Source organism: Paramisgurnus dabryanus, chromosome 5 (assembly GCF_030506205.2).
Source record: "Paramisgurnus dabryanus chromosome 5, PD_genome_1.1, whole genome shotgun sequence".
Lineage (NCBI taxonomy): Eukaryota > Metazoa > Chordata > Actinopteri > Cypriniformes > Cobitidae > Paramisgurnus > Paramisgurnus dabryanus.
The window spans coordinates 18,003,601-18,018,416 of record NC_133341.1 but is presented as its reverse complement, the minus strand read 5'-3'; the positions used below and the strand labels follow the sequence as shown (position 1 = coordinate 18,018,416).

General features: G+C 37.7%; 1 protein-coding gene across 1 annotated transcript; it reads left to right on the top strand.

The window, feature by feature from the left end:
* The first annotated feature begins 10,254 nt into the window (after window positions 1-10,254).
* ier5l (immediate early response 5-like) lies at window positions 10,255-12,798 on the top strand. The gene has a single exon (XM_065271452.2). It carries the CDS (start codon window positions 10,664-10,666, stop codon window positions 11,573-11,575), a length of 912 nt encoding a protein of 303 aa, XP_065127524.1. The 5' UTR covers window positions 10,255-10,663; the 3' UTR covers window positions 11,576-12,798.
* Window positions 12,799-14,816: the final 2,018 nt, after the last annotated feature.

Sequence of the window (14,816 nt, the reverse complement as noted above, 5' to 3'; positions counted from 1 at the left end):
CCACCGGAGTTTCTTTCTGTCTGACTGCTGCGCGTGGGTCTACAGAATGCACACACGTCAGTGCCGTTTACATTCGGTTCCAGTCGGGTTAAAAAAAAATTTTCACTAGTTCGGGTCGGACTCGGGTCTAATTTTCTCGGGTTTGTCTCGGGTCGGGTCTTTCTTTAAAAAAAATTTTTTTATGCACGTCGGGTTCGGGTATGAAGTGATTCGGGTCATTTCGGGTCGGGTACATTTCTTTGGACCCGAGAAGACCTCTAAGTAGAGGGCTGAAGTCCAAACCAGCCATTCACTGTAGGCTTTGAAAGGCGAATTCTGTTAAAGAAAATATATCACCTGGCAGTGAACTTTGAGCTTTATCATTTTGCAGGTATAATTTATGCTCTAACAGCAACATTACACACTAACTAGGGTTTGAAAAATGGGATCAGAAAGACATGACCTTTAATGTGTAATTTTATTTAATATTGGGGCATACATCCTAACTGTAACGTCACGTTGAGATTGGCCTGTTTTTTAATTAAAAATTTAAAATTAATAGTTAAAAAAATATAATTTACAAAACAGATCATAAAACATCAGATGTTAATGTAAGGTAATTTTAGAAATGCCTGCCCAGAATAACAAGAAAGTGGAAATGGAGAAATGAACAGGTCCAGGTGTAGTTTGCCTATCCAGACACTCTCACTCCCACCCTCACTTATACTGTAATACCCATCGAATTTTGCCCGGGAGACTGACAGAGTGGACACCAGTAGAGGGAGTGTATGAAGTGTGGACTGCACATGTATCAACATTCACCACTTCCTGAGAAGTGTTTCCTTAGTACGAAGAAACTCCCAGCAGCAGCAACTGACACAGACTGCTTAGGACTGTGAAGGAGAGCTGGTCCCTTTAGTCGCATGCACCAAAATACTGCTGTACATGTGAGCATTGATGTATGTTTATATATACACTCACACAATTTTTAATTCTGAAAGGAAATCTTTTAGGTCAAAGGTTGTTCAAAGAATCATTTGTTTCCTATGGTTTTTTTTGTCTTCTGTAGAATGTTACAAAGAAGGGTTCTGTGCATGCTGAAGTTTCTTTATGAAACCATACAATCAGACCAAGAATTTAGGAAACTTTTTTAAGACTGTGTGTAAGGAAGAGACAGTAACATATTAGGAACAAAGGAAAGTAGCAAATGCACTACAAAGTTTTGTGATACATAAAAACAGGCAGACTTTACTGTTCTTCATTAAATAGGCTATATTTTTTACATTTATGCATTTTGCAGACGTTTTTATCAACGGTGACTTATAGTGCTTTCAAGCTATACATCCAGTAGGTATGCTCGCTAGGAATCAAACCCACAGACCTTTACGTTGTTAAAAATGCTTAAACAATTACTGTAAAAAAACAGTAATGTGAAATTACATATATTCTCCTAAATTCTCATGTAAACATTTTCATCTGCATAAATGTGCCATTACCTATATGTTTGAATATGTCTTTGGGATGCAACATTATAAGCAATCCTTAAGAGAACCAGAAAAGGCTATTTAATACATTTGGATGCTACTTTCCTTATCATTTGAATATTCTATTTTTGTCAGAGCTGACTTCACTCTTATTTTAAGGCAAAAAACATTGTTGGTTCTTCTATTTCACTCCCTCTTGCGCGCGCGCGCGCACACACACACACACACACACACACACACACACACACACACACACACACACATACACACGAACTTCTAGTCTGTGCACTTCAAGGGGAAATGGGCCCTCTGCAGGAGAGCATTAGTAGGCGAACCTCGAAATCAACGCAAAGTGTCACCACAGCCATTGGATTCATGACGCACACAAGCTGATGGATAAAAATAGTGCACGAGCTACACTCTCGAGAATGCTCATCTACCTCACACTCACTTGTACTTAAATTGAGGGGAAAATAAACTGATATGAAATAGAGTTTTGTGTGGAACGTATTAACGACAACTACGCTTATTTCTGTGCCTCTGAAGTATCGCGTGCTGAAGCACAACCTCTGTCTTCCGCTGTCAACCCGCAGCGCGCTCACGTGGGCGTGCTCGCGCACGCTCCGTTGAGCTGGAGGGGAGGAGGAGGCACGCAAGTATTAACAATGTACGCTGACATGAGCAACATCCCGGCATAACTGAACTTGCTTAATGAACTTGCCCCTTTTATAAGTTTATGCATTTACGAAATGTTTGCTTGTCTGTTATTTTTAATAAGGTCATTTAGTTTTTGTGTTTTACTACAAGACAGCTTACAACCTGTACATTTTTAAAAAGATTGAGGAAATAATATAATAAATATATGAGTGTAGACTACGGTCTACATGTTTATATAAAAACTTTTTAATTCTTTAAGAAATCTTTTTTTTTAAGAATTTTTAATTCTTTTAACGTTTTTGTTTTGATATACATGTGCTCGGTTTGCGCAAATGTTTGGTCAGCATGCGTGGGTGCGTGCGCATGCACCCAAATGTCCATTTCTACCTAGAAGACATTAAAAAAATGCACCCCCTTCGACTGAAGAGGGTAGTGAGAGGTATAATTTCTGGCACAAAATTGGAACCATGTTTAGGATAACCGCCTTTGAATCTGTCCCAGATAATGTGTTAGGCTACTTCATGTAAAAATACTGCAAAATCTTGAAGCAGTTTTTAAATCCTTAAGGTCGTTCTTTGTACTGGGCCAAGGCTGCCATTCATGTTAAAATCAATGGCATTGATTACCAGATCAAGGACAGAGGCAAAAATCTAATACTAGCTGTTAAGATTGGTACACCAAATATATTACATGGTCTACCAGGTTAACAAAATCTGAATTAAAGTATACAGATGTTATACTTGTGAAACACATAAAAACCTATAAAAACATTCAACACATACGGAAAAAAATATTCTTATTATTCTTATTACCTGCGTTGATAGCACTGAAATAACACAATTATTAAAACTTAATTAAAAAAATTGTATTCATTAAAAATTATATTTATTTGGTAGACTAGACAGATGTTTTCATCCATATGTCATAATTGAATATATACTCATTATTGTATAAACAAAACATCAAACATCATGAATAACTTTAATGATGGAACTGATCATTTCGACGAAAGTATTAGAAGGATGAACCACTATTTTTGTAAGTACAAGTATGGCAGACATCAAAGCTGAAAAAATTAAGTGCAGGTAAATTAAACTCACAGTATAATTCAGATATGTTGTAATTGAAAATTAAAGGTAGAGAGAGAGCGAGAGAGAGAGCATGGGATATGGTATATTTAAATCTGACATAGCGATATATATATAGAGAGAAGCTTTTCTGCAAAAAAAGTAAAAAATACTTTAAAAGTATAATAAAATTCCTATAGACTGTGTAACGTGTGTTTTGTATGTGCTTGCGCTGGAGATAAAAAGAAGGAGTTTGAGTGAGTGTATATTTGCGTGCATATACACCTGTGTGAAGGAGAGATACAGCTCCCTCTCTCTTTCATTGTCTGTATCTCTCCGGTCACCCCCACCCCAGCCCCCATTCCTTTGGTGAACACACCCTTAGTCCGTGGCATGCAGATGAGTCTCAACAGGTTACAGGAAGCTGAAATTCCAGAAGAGCTTGAAAGGCTCAGACAGGAGAACTGAACAGAGGCTTTTCAGTGAGTTAATTTGTCACATATGACATCTACTCTCAAACATTTCCTAAGAAAGTCACTGCTAGGTCTGTTGGCTGTAATGAACAGACATTAAAGGTGTTCTGTGAATTTGTTACTACTACACATTTAGAAACAGATTTGAATAGAGGACATTTATACACCATTGTAATTCACAATGGTTTCATACATCTGTCTCTGTATTTGTGTGTTTGTATAGAAGAGACATTATATTAAGTTGGAACTAATCACGCTTTGGTTTCTGTATCCCAATAGGTAGAGGATTTTGTTAGCAGCGCTTAAGGTTGTGGGTTTGATTTCCACGTAATAGCCTACATATGAGCTAATGATATATGTGTACCTTGAATAAGTCGCTGCCCAATGCAAAAATAAGCATCTGCCAAATGCATAAAAGTTGTGATATGTGGTTCACATAACACATAGTTTAACATGATCAGATTTTCTTGCAGATGCAATGCAAACTGAAAATTGTCTGAGGGACTTTGGTGGAAAGCAGGCTAGGCTACTTTTCGACTGTTCACTCGGGTTGCTTTACGGGAATAGAAACATGCGGGGAGATACAATCATTACCATGGAAACCAATCTTGCCTGAGGAGGATGGGGATGGGGAGGTCAGGACAAGTGGTTGCCTTGGAAACCGCACACATCGCTCAAGCTCAGAGCCCTCCCTTTGCGGGCTGACGTATTGCAAAGGGGGTCGACGACTTTAATTGGCCGAAATTCAGCCTCTGGGTTGACACCTCCCTCCCAACACAGTTCGTGCTCTTAAAGGGGAAATAAAAAACAATTTGTGAACCGGGGCTAAAAATATTTCAGCCAAACATGCGTCAACATTTTGCCCGAAAATAGGACACTTGGCACAATGTCGAAGTTTTCTGCAGTATGTTAATGCTGTAAACGTTGCAAGAAAGAAGTGTATTGCGCAACAGTTAAGGGACATAAAGGAATTGGTGTGTAGCCTATGTGATACATTTCTGCATCTCAACGCAATAAAACTCAAAGACTGATTTTCATAAAAGCGGCATCTCTGCGATTTTTTTAACATATTATCTTTAAAATATAAAATAAAAATAAGCTTGCACAACCAATGAGTTAACGTTTTATTAGTTTGTCATGAAAGGACGTGACCGATCACTGTTCTCCTCAACTCATAAGTAAGGTCAAATAAAACAAAGCAAACTAACAAACTAGCCGATTTTCAATAAAAAAAAAACATCAAAACAACAAAAAAGCATATGCATATTCACAGACAGAAGCGTCTTACCGTGTAATTCACCATCGCGTACCGTAAATGTAATATACGAGACTTCGATTAAGGAAAAACGTCACAGATCAATGCACTTGCCTCGTTACTCATGCCATTTCAAATATAGCAAAAGGGTACTCTTACATCAACAGCTTTATCAAACACGCGAAAAAACTATAATCAAAAATATCTACTACAACCTACAACGTATGGTGGCGTCCGACCCTGTGAAATTGCATCTTGCGATTTATGTTAACTTGATTACTTTGCCTTTAAGTTCACAAGGCATCCATCTGCCAAGCTGGAAAAGCTCCGCCCTGATATTTCACCCACTGGTCCTCCTGCCACCGGAATGCCCGCGAGTGTCCTGAGCTACGCAAATCACACTTCAAATCCCATAATGCTCCTCCTTTCATGAGAGTATTTTAAAACCGGGGAATGTAGTTTTTACTCCTTCTATTTCAAAAAAAAAAAAAACACTTATCACGATCTGTATGAACGCTGTTTAGCCTATGGCTCAGTTGTGTTACTGTTAAGTATAATACTCTTAAGGAAATCCCATAAAGACAAACATCCAATTGGATTTGTGATGTTATTAAAATTAATGCTATAATCAAAGCATAATTTTTGTAATATTTTTTTACATTTGTATATTACCTGAATAATGTTCTAACAATTATCTTTTTTTTATTTTGTATATTTTTATGAAGTTTTTTATTGTACTTTGTACATGGTTCTTGTACATATGATAATAAATGACGTTGACTTTGATCTACTTTCAAATACTTTCGTTGTTGTGGTATAAATGTGTTTTGTCATTTGTACTTCTTAAGATTTACTCCATTTTATGATGCCATTTAGAAGCAGAGCAATCACTTATCAATCTCTTATGGTAGAAAATATGAACGATGTGAGCCTCAACTGACAATACAATAAGAGTTAATTTGTTTGAATACTTTCTGATGTGCTGAAACCCATGTTTTTCATGAAGCATTTATGATCAAATAAATGTTCTTTCTGATGATAAAAGTTTATAGTCGCTAACCTCTTTCACATTTGGAGAAATACCATCACCTGATGATTCACTATTACTGAAGCTGTGTGGATGCTTTTCTGTTTACCAGAAAATGCGAGGCTGGAAAATGGGGAAATGTCTGTTGTGAGGACATTCAGTGTAATTTTGGTTGTTACAGAACTCTACAGCAACTCTTGCAACTATTTAGGTCAGTCATTTAAAAAAATTAAATGAAAATAATCTCATATGCAACAAAGATAAACAGTTCACAAGGTCAAATGAAGATGAAAAATCTAAATGTGTTTTCAAATGTTGTCTGCTTAGGTCATTATATTGTACATATCCAAATACTACAATACACAAGAAACTATACTGATACTCCTGATCATCCTCTCTCTCTCTCTCTCTCTCTCTCTCTCTCTCTCTCTCTCTCTCTCTCTCTCTCTCTCTCTCTCTCTCTCTCTCTCTCTCACATATGTAAAGTGTAAGGTTAATAAAAATCACCTAAAAGATCAATTCATAAACTATGTGTACTGCTGCTCTGCATACTAATGCTTCTCCTAAATTATATTAAAATAAGTTTTACAATAAGTTAGGCCTTTAGCTATACTGTTGGTGGTGATTAAGGTTAAAATGTTAAATAATAGTTAAAATAAAATAAAAAAATATTATGTTGGCTATGTAATTAGGTGGATAAAAATATAAAGAACAGCGATATTCAAGTTGAGCTTATCAAGGACTGAATTGCTCCCATTCGTACTGGATGAAAACAAATGTGTTAATGTGGGAAATCTTGCAGATTACTTGTCATCGGTATCAAGTCAATCCAACAAAACTGAATTAGGACAATGCCTTGCATGTCTGGAACAACATGTACAGCTCTTTGCTGGCTCGTGTTTAACATAATCTATATGCATTCTGGTTCATTGATCATTTATGAAGCTATGAAGACATTTAAAGATTAAAGGTTTAATTCATAATGGGACCTAAATTAATGGTTCCCCATTCATTAGCAAACATGTGTGTTTATTGGCCAATTTTCCCCACCTACTATCACTTGATGATGGGGCATTTGTCTCTTTACCCACCCCTAATGTGAGAAAATACAAATGTGAGAATGATTAACAATGACACTTTTCTTTTGGTTGACAAAATCTGAGAAACCTGAAAGCAAACCCTATGGTGCTCTAAGATATTGATGTTCTACTCATTTACCATAATGAGGCACCATTGTTTGGGGTTTGCTTCATCAATTTAGCATTAGCATCTCGGAGACGATCCTTGCAAATATGCTATTGAGACTCATAACTTTTAAGTCATATACATATCGCTTTGTATATACATCACTAATGTTCAAATCAGATGTTTCAAATTTTTTAATCTCTAGAATATATTTTATTACAATTTACAAAGATAAAAATGCCAGTTTTGCTAATACAATCAAAGCTTCTACTTCATATGAACTGTTGAGATAATAAGAAAGGAATGTGTAACAGAACTGTACCATAATGAAAAGTGAGGAAGCATCATGTTCCAACTCTACTGGACAAAATGAACCTTCATGAAATCTAAATTTCTTTATGTATGGATACTGGAAGTGCCTAAAATTCTGTGTAAAAATCTGTCCATTTAAAATCTAGTTGACCTATTGTGGGGAGATTTGGAATGGATACCATAGCTATTGATCCAAATGGAACAATTCTGCTTATTTGTACATTAGACATTTTATCATGTACCTTGATATTCATAAACTGTACTTATTCAAACTTAAGTGTGGTTTAAGTGTTTGGGGCCACTTTATATATGTTAGTAGCTTTACTATTCTGTGCTGAAACTGGTGAAAGTAATATGGGATGAATGGATGCACTGCTGCACAAAAATGGTACAGCACTGAGAGATTTATTAGGAACTATAGCATAAAGTGTTTGCTACTCAGATCTGAACATCTGCATTTAGTGTATGTCTTTTATTCTATGATTTTCGGGCTGTCCCCCACAACCTAATTCAGATTAGTCATGCAAATTAGGTGAAGTGGAGTAACTAACCTGCCTTCAGAAGTGTGAGTGCGAGTGTACATCTGTGTATCAATGAGTACCCTGCTATGGACTGTCATCTATCCAGGGTGTACCCTGCCTGTGGCCCATGATGCTGGGATAGGCTCCAGCCGCCCATGACCCTGCAGAGGACAAGCGGGTTTGGAGAATGGATGAATAAATTTGGGCTCCCATTAAAGCAGTTCCATTCATTTGATCTCAGTTTACTGTTACATACTGGTAATATACCTTCTTGTATCATGAGTAATGTTACAAAAATCCATTAAGTGACAACAAAAATATAACAACTTGTGTCTAAGCATTGTTCACTATAGCTGTGTATAGTGTTATGTATCTAACCAAATATGATATGCCATTTACAAACAAATGAGACAATAAAGACAATGTACACTGACATATTTGTATCAGTTAAAGTTTCTGCACATCTCATTCTTTCTTAAACACATATGCGTGTAATGTAGTTTTATCATTCTTCTTGCTTATAGTGTGTGTTGGTTGCTCTCACATACAGATTATTTATTTATTTTTTGCTCTCAGTGCAGATGAAGATTTGGGTGTTCATGATTTTGGGTATTGTTAAGATGCAGAGCTGTAAGCTTTGAGAGAGAGAAAGGAAGAGGGGAAGATGGAGAGGAAGGGAGTGAGAAAGAGAGAGAGAGCGAGAGAGAGACAGAAAGAAAGCGAGAGAGAGAGACATTGAGAGAGAGAGAGAGAGAGAGAGAGAGAGAGAGAGAGAGGAGAGAAGAGAGAGAGAGAGAGAGAGAGAGAGAGAGAGAGAGAGAGAGAGAGAGAGAGAGAGAGAGGAGAGAGAGAGAGAGAGAGAGAGAGAGAGAGAGAGAGAGAGAGAGAGAGAGGATGATCAGGAGTATCAGTATAGTTTCTCTCAAACACAGCTGTGATCTATCACACAAGAAGAATATACGGCAATTAGCTAATGCAGAAGTCTGACATGCACATTACCTAATTTGATATTTAGGACATTCAGATCTGGTTAGATTCTGTTAAAGGGACAAAGCTTCAATCATCAAATTGTATATCAAGAATTGATCAAGTAACTATTGTAGGTTAACATTTGTTTATTTGTTGTATGAATAAAAAAAATGATATGAAGGTTTAATATGGAATTATATATATATAGAAGGGGATTTTTTTCAGATGTATTCTCTAAAAACATTGTTGAGTTTCAAGGTAAATGGTAAAAGGTAAAAACACAAAAGGAAAATTTGCAGTAAAGTGTTTTTTGCAGTAAAAAGTTTTAAAACTTTGTAACATAACACTATACTACATTAAAATTGTTTATTGTTAAACTTACAGGCAAAGGAGTAATATATATATATATATATATGAATACATCTGTTAATATTTTATTAAGACCTTAAAGTCCACGACCAAGATCTTTAAGTAGAACCTAAATGCTCAAATGTATATGGAATAAAAGTCTACTGAATCACATAAATTGTGTTTATTTAACATTTCTTTATTCCTCTGTGAAGCCTTACTCCTAATGATATTTTAACAATACATGTTTTAACAAAGTCCAGTTCCACATTAGACTTTAGGTTCTGTCAAACTTTTTGATCCAAGTTTCAACATCTGGTAGAGTTCAGTAATAATATTCTGTTCATTTCACTCTAAAAAATCTGCATGCATGCCTTTGCATGATTTTCAAACAGACAGACAGATACATTTAGAAAATTCAACAAATTAGCTTTTAATTTATGCATTCGATATATGCTTTTATACAAACAGAAAGCGATTTGCATGGATGCATTTTTAATCAGTGTGTGTTCCCTAGGATCGAACCCATGACCATTGCATTACTAATTCAATGCTCTGCCCACTGAGCCGAAAGAACACAATATATGCATTAAGTTATATCTATGTAATAAGTTATATATTACATATCCTACATATCCCAGTGGATTCATCTGGAACCCTCTGTTATATCACTTTCTCTTAAATGCACATACATTTATGCATTTGGAAGATGCTTTTATCCAAAGCATCTTACAATGCATTACATGCAATCAGATGAGCTACAGGAACATTGTATATATATAATGTATATATACTATATATATAATTCATGGTTGTATTTATTGCTTTAGAGATGTCCTTTAACTTTACATTTAAGTTTTTGTTACGTAAAATGTTGCTTTCTAAATAACAAAAAGCGTGGGGTGTTTTAATGCTGTTAAGATAACAACACTTTATACGTTAAAAATAATTTTAGTTAAATTGCGTCTCATCCATCCTTCTAGCGCACATGACAAGACCGCGCACTCCAATGCACAATGCGCCTCATGAGAACATTCCAGTTTGGTAAAGTCAGTTTGGAATTTGAATAGCACAGAAGAACCGCCCTTTTGTGATTGGCCAAGATCGAAACCTATGGGTGGGATTTGCTTGTCACTCAACGATATTCTCGGCCTCTGTTTGGTTCGAGGCAAAGTGGGCGGAAACGTATTCGTCATATATATACTATGGCAGCAAGCGCAGGCTAATGATTGCCTACGATCTCACGCTGAGGCAGAAACGACCACGTTCAATGTTTCTCCACAGAGCTGACTTAAGCCTTCGTCCCCGAGCGAAATTTCGTGATTCAGACTAAAATAAAGTTTGTTTACTTCGTGGGGGAGTTGGAAAAACATCACAGCCCCGAGCATGATCAACACCATGGAGTGTGCAGTGGATGCACAAAGTCTAATTTCTATATCATTACGGAAAATCCACAACTCCCGTACGCAGAGAGGGGGAATCAAGCTGCACAAAAACCTGCTGGTCTCATACGTGCTGAGGAACGCCAGGCAAGTGTACATGAACGAGAAGTACGCAGAGATCTACAGGATGCAACAATACGAGGAGGTGATGACCGTCTGCAACGAGATCCAGGAGCTAAACCCGCTAGATTTGGTGGAGGACTGCGAGGAGCAGACAGTGGACTGCTGCGGCAGCGCGAGCGAGTCGGCGAGCCTCTGCGGCGCGCTCTTGCCCGTCAGTCACCAAGCGTCTCCGGTGCAGCACATCCAGCCTACAAGCGCCTGCTCGGTGCCCATGCCTCTCCAAACCGAAGAGGTCTGCAAATCTCCGGATCCTTCATTCTATCGCAGCTGTTGTGCGGAAGCCTACCCCGTGTCAAACTGTGACTTTTCGCCAGTAAATACCATGCACTGCAACAAAACGACAGTGCTTGATTTGGACACGCATGTCGTTACAACAGTAGAGAACGGGTATTTGCATCAGGACTGCTGCGCTTCGCTCCAGCAGTGCTGCCAGGGCGCACAGAGCCCGGCCAAAAAACGCAAGCTTGACTTTGGTTACTACGTGTCCGAAATCGAGGAGGTACCGGATTTTACGCCGTGTAAAAGAGCGAAATTCTGCGAGGACTCTATATACGCAAACACAGAGCCATTGGACACATCGAACATTTCCAATCTCATTTCGATCTTCGGCTCGGGCTTTACAGGGCTGGTGAGCAGACAAGCGGACTTGGAGCAAGCCTTAAACGGACAGTTCTGTAGCAAACAAGCCCTGGCGAGTTTAGGGGCTTGGACGAGAGCTATTGTAGCTTTTTGACTCTGTGGTAGTTCATAAGAAAACAGATACTTTACGAAATTGTACAAAGTCTAAGACAAATTGACTTTTATTTTTGCAACAAAGTTATTTAAGCGTTTTTTATTTTGTTTCTTGTTTCGTTTCATGGGGTGAGGCGAACAGTGGTTGTAGCCTGCCACTCGTGATGATGTATCCTTTAAAACAAATGATACGATATTACAAAGGTTGAAATAATCTAACGAAGTTGAATTTGTTGCCTTAATAAACCCAACGCAAACTGCTAGCTAGCTATGGCCACAAACAAGGAAAGTCGTTGAATGTTTTGCTCGAGGATTGTTTCTTTTATCCTACCCTTTCCAGTTTCTCTCACAGGGAACTTTCACAAAGATGTATTGTAAAATAACATTACCCGTGTAATGCTGGGAATAACAGGCTGCAAACGGAGAAGCCTGCCGCTGCTCATATTGTTTCAACCGTTAAATAACACGTTAAGGAGCTGTGTAATATTTTATTAGCGTTTTAACGTAACACCTACCAGTTTAAGTCGGAGAGGCTTTAACAACAAGACTATCTGAGCTCGTGCTTACGGAAATGTAGAACTACAGGAAGATGACTGGGTTACACAGACTACATTTGTAATATCACATAAGGCAATCACGTAGGCTAATGAAGGTGCAATATTTTAACCCTCTCCGTCTTGTTTGTTGTTTTATCTAATATGTGTTGTTGAAAGTGGCGAGGACTGGTGCGTTTTGTTGACTGCACTGACCTACAGCTCCAGTTCCTCTGAGTATGTTTGTAGTTCGCCTATGCCAGTCACCTCATCACACTGAACGTTGGGGCCATTAATTAACACTACAACTCCCATAATGCACGCCGTTATCAGCCAGGTATTTGTTGACTATTTAAGACTTCAGCGTTAACTATTCTCCCATACTCTCAGTAAAGTTGATTAAGCCTTCACAGTAATTCATGATGCCAGCATTTGCTTGGTTTTGTGGGTTTGATTTTATTTTATACAAACTTAGACCTTTTGTTCTAAAAAGGCAATCTCATAAATTAGCCATACGTCCTCACATTATATAAGCACTATGTGTATTGAATAAAAGACGTTTTCAGACGTATTCTCCATATTTTGTTGGTATTCTTGTATTTTTGTGCATATTAAATTGTATATCACCGGGTAAAACTGTTTTAGAAAGTATTTGTTTAAAATTTATAACCTTAATAAAAAATGAAACTTACTTTGATTTGCCTCTTTCCTCTTTTTGCACCATTTGAGATAACCAAGAGTTTGTCCAATCACAGCTTATTTCATAGTAGGCCTGTGATTGTGAGCTTTGTATAGTCAGGTCAACATATTCATCATTTTATTATAAATATATACACACACATTAATATTGTAACATTTAAAATGTTAACATACATGAAGAACACTAGCTGCTGATCACAGGTTTTGTTTGCCATATGCTATATTTATCTTTAATAGAAGCTATAAGGTCTATGTAAGATAAGCTGTTACAGATCTAGATGGATAAAAACTCTCCAAATTGGCCACAACAAACCATCTCAAATTCATTGGGCAAACTTAAGATCCCAAGTGAATATCCACACTATTGTTTACCTGTTCTGGATGACGTGAAATTTAATTTTAGATGTAGGCTATGCCATGGCCTGTGGGATTCACTGTAAGCTGCAGGCCTAGAACTGGTCGAATAATAAAGGAGAGAAGGATTTTCAAGTATACACATTGTAAGAACAAGACCATTAAAAAGCTTACACTTTAAAACAAAGATTTGATATACTAATATCTCTGCCTAGTTTGTACTGCGCTGAGCCACGTGCACATTCTATTGGGAGGCACTAGTAGTTCAAGGCGCCCGCTCATTTTTTTTTTTTTTTTTTGCCAGAAACTAGCTAAAGTTGCAGACTGTGTTATCTCTGCTGTATGCCACATGGTGGTGTTCTTCAAAATCAATGAATGAAGGTATTAGAGCGCCTATGTAGCGGCACCTCGGGCTGACCTCGAATTCGCTTCTCCCTGCAACCCCCTCCACCCCTCCCCTCCCTGTCCTCTCTCTGGTCTCTCTCTCTCTCTCATCTCTAGCCGAAACCTCTCGACTCCTCTCAATCTGAGATACCGCAGTACACCCGACACATCAACGTCCAACATACATAGGCTGTTATCAAGTCGTTAAGTTGGCTATTTTCGACGCGTAACTGCTTTGAACATGTTTAAATACCACTAAAGGCAGGTAATTCGGTTGCACGGTATATTACGTTTATTATGGTGAGGAATTTTTAAGCCGTGCTAATGCTCCATCTAGCTGTTTCTAGTGGGGGAGACTTGTGTTTTTATAGGTTAAAAGGGTTAGTATCGACAATACCGTGTGTGTAAAAGTTTGCTTTACTCATGATTGGATCTGAATAGGCTGATATCGGGGGAAAGTGTTTGAGATGCGTACTGCTAAAAAAATTTTTTACAGAAGCGCAAGACATTTTTGATATTTGTATTTTTTTGTCAGGCAACGCACTAGGCAGTCTGTGATGTGTGGCGAGCTCCTCCGCGCGGCGAATGCGAGGAATGCTACCATGGAGAGCGCTTGCATGAAATTAATGCAGATATTTGTCATTTAATGCGTTGGAAGAAATCGGACCACATTATGTATACATCCATAAAGTAAACTGAACATCAATGGCACGTTTTTAAGTTAGCTGGAAGACTAGTATGATTATTATTATGAGTTATACTAAATCCATTTTTGTTTACTACCTCCAAAATGCGAAGTTCCTTGTGAAAACGGCTGAGTTGTAACATCAAATGTTAATGAAGGCAAAAGGCACAACTTATCTTATCTGCGCCTGTTAAAACCAGCAGCCCGGTCTACTTTTGAATACAACTGGTAGGGATAGGGGAGGTGGATGGTGTTTGGGGCGGGTAAAGTCGACCGTTTGCGTTTATGTCAATTACTCAGCAAGCTGTGCTGAGTTTCACACAGTGGGTCGGTTGGATGACAGACAGTGACTGGGCAGATGCTGAATTTGCCTTTCCCCGTTTTGACTTGACGCAAAACACAGGGCCTGTTGTGTGTTCCTGGCAGTAAGAGTCGTCACAAAATTGTATTAAAAGTAATAATGATAAGGAAGCAAATATATAAAAAAAATTATGATTTAATATTTGTATTTAACGATTAAAATAGCTATTTCTACTAAATATAAATACTGGTTACATTAAAAAACATCCTTTAGGCATTGCAAATTT